General features: G+C 32.3%; 2 protein-coding genes across 2 annotated transcripts; both read left to right on the top strand.

The window, feature by feature from the left end:
- Positions 1 to 850: 850 nt before the first annotated feature.
- LOC9329944 (defensin-like protein 32) lies at positions 851 to 1316 on the top strand. The gene is made up of 2 exons (XM_002893837.2): positions 851 to 914; positions 1056 to 1316. The coding sequence occupies exons 1-2, from the start codon at positions 851 to 853 to the stop codon at positions 1235 to 1237; spliced, it is 246 nt and encodes an 81-aa protein (XP_002893883.1). The 3' UTR covers positions 1238 to 1316.
- Positions 1317 to 6044: 4728 nt separating this feature from the next.
- On the top strand, positions 6045 to 7172 carry LOC9327252. The gene is made up of 3 exons (XM_021013094.1): positions 6045 to 6137; positions 6396 to 6542; positions 6740 to 7172. The coding sequence occupies exons 1-3, from the start codon at positions 6133 to 6135 to the stop codon at positions 6981 to 6983; spliced, it is 396 nt and encodes a 131-aa protein (XP_020868753.1). The 5' UTR covers positions 6045 to 6132; the 3' UTR covers positions 6984 to 7172.
- Positions 7173 to 8913: the final 1741 nt, after the last annotated feature.

Here is an 8913-nt window from a genome sequence, read left to right as displayed (position 1 = left end):
TATCATGGTTATAAACTCATAAATCAGAAAATAATTTCTACGTTTATCAAAAGGTGCTTCATTAGGCTGTAAAAAAACCGTTAGTTTCACTCATTTTTTTGTTATCATGGTGATAGCCTATCTCATCAAGCAGCAAATGATTTCTACGTTTATCAAGAGCTCTTTCATCATTCTGTAAAAACTTATCAATTTTGCTCATTTTCCGTTATAATGGTTATAACAAAACTTTTCAATCAGCAAATAATTTCTACGTTTATCAAGAGCTCTTTCATGAGACTACATAAAACCGTCAAATCTTTTCCTCTCTTTTTGTTATCATGGTTATAGCCAAACTCATCATCAGTAAATGATTTCTACGTTTGTCAATAGTTTTTTCCTGAGCCTGCAGAAAACCGTCAATTTTGCTCCTTTTTCTTTATCATTGTTATAGCCAAACTCATCAATCAGCAAACGATTTATAGGTTTATCAAGTAAATATGACATCCAATAAATCATATATACTTTCATGTTTCTGCTCCTTACGAAAAAAGAAAGATACCTTTTACATAACATATATACAATCAGAATTTATTAGTATAGTTTCTTAAGGAAATAGATAAAAATAAAAAATATTTGATTTTAAACTTTCTTTTTTCGTTTCCGGAATTAAATATCTCAAAATCTATCATCAAATTAAATAATTTTACATATACCTATTAACTAATTCAAAGCTCATAGTCAAAGTCAAAAACATATCTTACCATATATCCGAATATTCTATATTTGTGAAAGATTTTGAACTATATATTTAATTTCATAAGCTAAAACGGAAAAGAAAAAAAAAAAACAGCAAAATACATAAAGGATTAAAATGGTTTCATCAAGAAAATGTGTTTTCCTTGTGTTCTTATGTCTGGTTGTTCTCTTGATTCCAAGTATGCAAGTATTATATCTCTATTAATACTTACAGATGAATATACTATATACGTTTTTACTGCTACAATACATTTGTCTAAGGATTAATCTTTATGTTTTTCAATAATAAGCTAACATTTTTACACCGATATAAATTTCAGAATCTACAAAAGCGAAAGATATTGATGGAAGGAAGCCTCTTCTGATAGGTACTTGCGTAGAGTTTCCAGCAGAAAGATGCAATAAGACATGCATTGATTCAAATTTTGCTAGTGGAAAATGCGTTCATGTTGGTCAAAGCCTTGACTTTGTATGTGTTTGTTATCCAAAATATAAAATATAATATATGTTTAAGATATTTTCTTATCTACTAGATGATATATGTTTGCTTCGTAATTCTTAACATGTTTAGTAAAATAGGTTGCAAATTTATATTCTGAATAAAATTATTATTTTCAGATAAATTATCAATGCAAAACTTACATGAACATTTTTTTAATTAAATAAATTGAATTGAATCTATATATACATTTTTGAAGTACAAATATGAAATAAATCATGGAGTTCCACCTTATTTACGAGTCTATGCCATTGCCATTTATTATTTAGTTTTACAAAATTTAAATAACAGATATTAACCAAACGATATCTTGCCTAATTTGTTTCTAAAAATCTCTACACAATCTTTCCACCTTATTTACGAGTCTATGCCATTGCCATTTATTATTTAGTTTTACAAAATTTAAATAACAAATATTAACCAAACGATATCTTGCCTAATTTGTTTCTAAAAATCTCTACACAATCTTTCCATATATCTTCAAAAACACAATTCCATGAATTTTACTCCACAAAATATGCATAAAACCGATTTATAGCAAATATTTATATTAAAATTTTGCATAACAATAAAACTACTAATTTATAATAATCAAAATATTCACATAGAAAAATCATATAATTTATATGATAAATTTAAAATATATATTAGCAGTATAAATTTAAAATCAGTCAAGGAACGGTATACCACGGGTGAGATCTTAAAATTATTGGATTTTATAACAATAATAATTTATTTTATTGGATTTTATAACACTAATAGTTTAGCTAACGGGATAATATAGACGGGTTTATATGGGATGACGGGTTTGGGTCGATATTAATAAAGAACGGTATATCAGGGATGAAATCCTAAAATTAACAATCAAAATACAATTATACAACCTTAAACACAAACCAAAACATACAATATTAACAAAACAAATACAACTTAAAATTTAAAAAGTTTAGTTATAAAAAATCAACCCACGGTATACCACTGAGTAAAATATTCAAAATTTTAAAATTGACCATACATCGTTACTTAAAAAAATGTATGTTTTCGTATCTATACTTCAAAAATTGAAACCTAAACAATAGTAATCATACACTAAATAATACATAGATACATATCTACATTTAAAAATATAAACTAATATAATATATCTTCAGTTAATATTTAAAAAAAATAATATTACATATTTTTTTAAAATATAGCCCCGCGGTGTACCGCGGGTTAAATTCTAGTTGTGTTCATAATTGCTATCGTGATCGTAAGAACACTTTGAATCAAATCTAAACCAATTTAAAATAAATAAAATATAAACCAATTAAAAATAAATAAATAAATATAAACCGTTGAATGTGAAATATCGATTATTTTGTTCCTATAATCAACTTGAATCACATACTTTATGGATGGAGCAAGAAAATTTACAATAAGTTTTGCATATTATTGTTAAGAATATTTTTTCCGTTTAATTTATAATATCTAGAAAACATGCATTTGGATTATGTTGATCATTTAAAAAGTTTTTGAGTGGCCTGAAAAGTGAAGATAATGATATAATTTGAACTTGTCTAAGGAATGGATAATTTCCACGATTATATTCTCATTTTGAACCATTTACGTAACCTCTTCATGCATTTATGAAGTTCAAGGTCTTTGAGTGATAACAAAGTGAAGTCTTTTTTTTTTTTTGAATCAAAAATCTTATCTTTCTTTAACTACATTCGATTAATTGTTAATTTTCTAAAACCTCTCTACCTAATTTAAATATAATTATATGATTCTTCTTTCACCTTTATTTGATCTTATATTTAATTTATTTTGAATTTATATATAATATATATAGTTAAAAAAAAAATTCTGCATATGATGTCATTCAAAATTTTTAAAAGCGGACATATATTACTCAATCGATGAAGAAAAATATGTGTGTACAATGTCCCAATTCCTTAAAAAAATGGGAAATGGTTTAATGTCATACTATAAAAAGGACGAAAATGATTATGAATACTAATGAGCAGGAAGCTTGATTTATCAGGCGTCCAAAATTAAAAGTATTATCCGGTTTACTCTGGTTCTTTATTTTAAGGAATTGAAATTTTTAAAAAGTTAAACTTTATAAAATGTTTTAAATATTTATAATTTTAAAACTTTTATGAGGTATATAATATTTTAAATATTTAAACTTTATAAGAATTTATAAAAAGTTTAAACATTATAAATATTTAAACTTTATAAAACGTTTAAAATATTTATAATATTTAAATTCTATTAAAAGTTTACAATATTTGAACTCTATATAATATATATATAATGAGAACCATTTAAAGAAAACTTTTAAATTGACTCGAATTATATGTTTTTTAAATAAAAAAATATTATTGAAAAGAAAAATAACAAAATGATGTTTAATTTCACGGGACGGCTTATGTGGTGGAACGTATTTGGGTCGATATTAATACGAGACGGTATTCTACGAATGAAATCTTAGAATTAATAATCAAAATACAATTATCTATACTAGTATTTTTGAAGTACATTTTTAGCGGGTGAGTTAAATTGTTTTCGGTTACAAATGGTATCCGACCCGATAAGAAATTTCCTTCATAAACCTTACACCGGATATTTCAGGTTTTCTTTTAGATCGGGTCAAAATATATCCGAAATTATGAACCGGATATTCCATATTTATAATTATAGATATATAAAAGATTTGGTTAATATTTAAAAATATAATTCTCCTATCATCTTTGTTTGAACCTTTCTAAATTGTTTTGAATAATCATATAATACATAAAGTTAAAAACAAATCTCAATTTTTTTTCTGCATATATTGGGATTCCAAATTTTTAAAGCGGATATATACTACCCAATTGATGAAAAAGGTGTGTGTTCAACGTCACATATCGGCTAAAATGTTTAAATATTGATTCAGAATCATATTATAAATAAGATCAAAATGAAACCAAATCCGAATGAACAAGAAGCTCAACTTAACAAGCATCCGAATTCAAAATTATAGACCGTTTCATTCGATTTTTTAGTTTCACTACTTAATTTTACCGAAAATATTTGATTTTAAACTTTTAAATTTTTTTAAAGAATATAATTCATATATTTAAAATCAATAAAAAGTTTATAATATTATGAACATTTGAACATATACAAAGAGTTACAATAACACGAGACATGTTATTTGCTAGACGGGGTTATATAACGGGACAAATTTTTAAGAAGTTTTAAATATCATAATTCTTATATTTAAAATTAATAAAAAAATTGATAATATTAAGAACATTTGAACATATATAAAGAGTTAAAATAACATGGGATGGTTATATTGCAAGACGGAGTTATATGACAGGACGAGTTTGAATAAAAAAAAATTAATACATCATTAACCCGCTGCTTCAATACGGGTTAAATCTTCATTTTATTATTTTTAACACCAATATTAAACATATCGAATGATTCTAATTAAAGTAAAATTGTATAAAACAAAAATTGTATTGTGGTATACTGTTACTTAATAACAATTGTAAATTATAAAATATAAATGTCTTATAAAATGATACAGTTTGCAAATTTTTATATATAATATATTACTCTTAGATTTCAAATATTACTAATTTTAAAAACAAATCGTGTTAAAATCTAGTACTATCTTAAACACTAAACAAAATAAATACAACTTAAAATTTCAATGTTTTAGTTATATTAAAAATTTTAGTTATAAAATAATGGATCCGTGGTGTACCGTGGAGTAGAATATAGTGAGGTTGGAGCAAGGAGAAGAGTCGAAGAAATTTGCGTTTGGAGTCGAGGAGGATTCTAATATATCATTTGACTAATCATGGACACTGATCAACAAGTGCAATAGTGACGCGGTTCCAGCTGTCTCAATAGGGCCGATCAAGCAAAACATCTTGATCCACAAAAAAAGACTACTTTTGGTGCTTTTGTGATCGGTGTGTGGCCAATCAGGACGACCGATCAAGAAAACATTTATTTTGTAATTTTTGGATGTGACCCGGTTTGTCCCAGGTCAATTCGGTTGGTTCCTGGTCAAATTTGTTAGTTTCTCAACTATTTAATTTTTCTAGACATGTTTTCACTCTTTCTTTATTTCTCATTTCTAACATGATTAATTTATAAAAGGGTTCATACTTGCTATTTGTTTTCTAATGGCGATTAGTGAGTAGTCTTCTTTTCGATCATGGACTTACTATATTAGGATGATTAGTGATTGGTTCATGATGTTAGTAAATCGATCTCCATCTGCAAAGAAATAAAACTGAGGATCACAACATAAGGATTCACAGCCAGCCAATATGCAAACGTGCAGCCTTTCACTTCATGGGTTTATTTGATTTCTATACCGTTTGGTCCCTGCATTTGTCAGTGCAAACCAAATACCGGTCTATGGCAACCGACCACGCGTAAAATTAAATGTTGTAAGGCCCTATATTGTGTCTCGTCTACAACGATCCCATGCATATGTTTTGAGATAGTTAATCAACTCTCCACATTGCTGTTAATCCCGTATTTCGTAAACGTACAAAACTTATCAAAGTTGATTGTCATTTGGTTGTGATGCAGTTTAAGACAAACTCATCGCACCAACTCCAAGATCTTAACTAAAGAAATACCCGCATTTGACTCTTTTTTTTTTTTTTTTTTGCATTTTAGATATGTGAAAACTGAAAAGTTGATTTTTATTATATAGAACAGAAATTTTTAAAAACAATACGATTTTCGTACTCTAAGTTACATTGAAGGCTGATTCGTGGTGATTTGATTTGTTTTTTTTTTTTTTTTTTTTCTGAAATAAAAATGTCATGTGCTCTTCTCCTTCGTTGAAGTGGTTTAGGTTAATCTTGGGACGTTTTTAAGTCTAATACACTACAACTATGAGGTGAGTGCTTCGTTCCTTCTTTTCCTATAAATTAATTTTCTAGGAATTTGGATTAATCAAGGGATTAAAAATAAAAGCCATAAGTTACGATCTAGGGTTCCAAATTCAAAGAACCAGATGAGTTGGGAAAAATATAGATGATTTGCATCTGATATATTTTAAATCGTATCTTTATATGTTAATTCATGGATTGGAAAATCACAATAACATGCATTTTGTTGACTCTCTGAATTGTTTCTATCTATTTAAATTGTAAAGCCAACAAAGGTTACATCAGAAGCCTCCCTCCTCGATGAGTTCATCAGACATCTCGAAACAAATGGAATCAACAATGTCGATGACTGACCGTGTTCATGTTGTCCGTCACAACAATAGATTACCACAGTCTAGATATTCTCCTTACGGGTTAGTGATCTTTCATTATTCTATTTGGGAGTTTGTTTATTTTTGATAAATTGATGAGAGTATAGACACAAAAGTGTAAATATTCTTAAACTAAGATATGATGACCTTATGGATATTCATGATTTCCGTATTCTTGGACAATCATCTCGACCGTCGATCTTGGTAGATCTCTGATTCTTCTATATTATTTTTCTTAGCAAGACTGATCTCAACAACGAGAAGGAGAAGCAGAAAGAAGAGGCTATACGACTCGGAGTTGAGCTCTCGCTCTTTGTGGCAGAAGCAATGTTCCTATTATCTGATGACCTACGTTCTATGTTACTCTTCTGTTTTTGCCTATTGACGTTTGCAGGGAAAAAAGACTATGACGGCCCCGTGGTAGGAAGACTGGTTCGTGTTATTCAATATGTGTTCGTTGTTGGTGTCGGATCCCGCAATTAGGATCCGGCCCGGAAAGGTAGTGGATCAATAAGACGAAGTGGGCCGTCGGCCCAGGTCCAGGGGACGAAAAGAGTGACCCAATAAGTTCTAGCCCAGTTCGAGTAAAACGTCGGGATCTCACGAATTAAATGAAAGGCGGGTTGCACGGGATCTGGTAGATCGGGAAGATTCGAAATGGAGGCAATAATGAAGGCGAGATCTGCGGCTTGATGAGCGACTTCGGTTTCGAATCATGTAATTATAAATAGAAAACGAAAACCATTGTATGAGGGGGACCGAAATCTAGAGCAATAAACAGATACATATACTTCACTCTTTTGTTTTCTTTTTCTCGATTGTTATTCGAATTAGCAAGGCTAGGCGACCCGATACACATCTTAAAATTTGTATTGCGGATTCCGACATCCACAATTTGGCGCTAGAAGGAGGGGATTTCTAGTCTTTTACTCTAGAATATCAATCGAAAAGATGTCAGACGCGGCGGATCCGGCTTCAGTCCTCGACGAGATCAAGAAGTTGCTGAAAGATCTGTCCGAGAAGACCGACCAGCAGCAGCTCGCCACCACTGCGTTGTCTGAGAAGCTTTCAGCGTTTGAAGAGCAAAGCGGCAGCCAAATCGCAGTCCTCACATCAAGTTGTTCTGAAATCAGGTCAGCCCATAATGCTTATGCGGATCGGGTTGATACAATTCTTGCAGGAACTTTGCGGACCAGCGGACCTCGCGGCCATTTGGATTTTCATGGTCCAAACGTTTCGGAGGTTCAGGATCCTAGGCTCGTTTCCCCGAGCAACGTGCTCCCATCTTCTTTGCCTCTTGGCTCTCAGAGTGAGCCTGGAGATGGGTCCCGTCATACTCAAGCACCTCAAAACTCAGCCAGCGGTCCCTTTGTTCCAGCCAGAACACCTCTCCCCATCCATCTTGGTAGCACCCCGCATCATCCTCAAACCGAGTCCCATCCACCTCGCATTCCAGTCAACCCGGAAATCCAGAACTTGCAAAATCAGATTCGGGAAATGAGTTCGAAGGTTCATCATGCCACCAGTTCGGCTCCCGAAGGCGATAGAGTGATCGAGGAGACGAGAAGGACTCCTTTTACTCCACGAATTGTAGCCCTGCGAATTCAAGACCAAAGGAAGGTCAAACTTCCGGGGTACGATGGTAAGGGAGATCCCAAAGAATTTTTAGCGTCTTTTCAGGTCACCGTAGGTCGGGTACATTTGGAGCCAAACGAAGTAGACGCGGGCTTATGCAAGCTCTTCGCCGAGAACCTATCCGGGCCGGCTCTGACCTGGTTTACTCAACTAGAAGAAGGATCGATCAATAGCTTCAAGCAACTTTCCATTGCTTTCATCATGTAGTACGGATACTTCATCAAGAGCGATGTAACTGATGTCCAGCTATGGAACCTCTCACAAGGAGCCGGAGAGCCGCTCCGGACTTACATTACTTCCTTTAAAGAGATTATGGTCCAGATACCAAATCTGTCTGATTCCGCAGCTATTGTTGCACTCAAGAATGGTCTTTGGCACGAATCCCGCTTCCGAGAAGAGTTGGTTGTTAACCGACCATCCACTATTCAGGACGCCCTCCATCAGGCAACGAACTGGATAAACGCGGAGGAAGAGCGGGCTGCTCTAGCAAAAAAGTTCAAAGCAGCTCCGAAACCTGCTCAGCTTCCTCCGCAGAAGAAACCTGTTCAAACCGAAACTCGAACACCCGGAGCTGGGACATTTTCAGTGGATCGGGAGGAGCCAAAAGGTTCTCCGAAGAATTTACCAGCGAAGCAATCCTTCTCGCCAAAGAACAAAAACGGCGCTTTCCCGAGTAACAAGTGGATTCGTGATCCAAACGCCTACTGCGAGATCCACAAAGTTAATGGGCATGCTACGAAAGATTGCAAGGCTCTAGGAAGGTTACTGGCTGCCAAGT

This window comes from Arabidopsis lyrata, assembly GCF_000004255.2.
Source record: "Arabidopsis lyrata subsp. lyrata unplaced genomic scaffold ARALYscaffold_1, whole genome shotgun sequence".
NCBI classification, from domain to species: Eukaryota; Viridiplantae; Streptophyta; class Magnoliopsida; order Brassicales; family Brassicaceae; genus Arabidopsis; species Arabidopsis lyrata.
The sequence above is the reverse complement of the archived record's forward strand: the minus strand, read 5'-3'. Positions and strand labels throughout refer to the sequence as shown.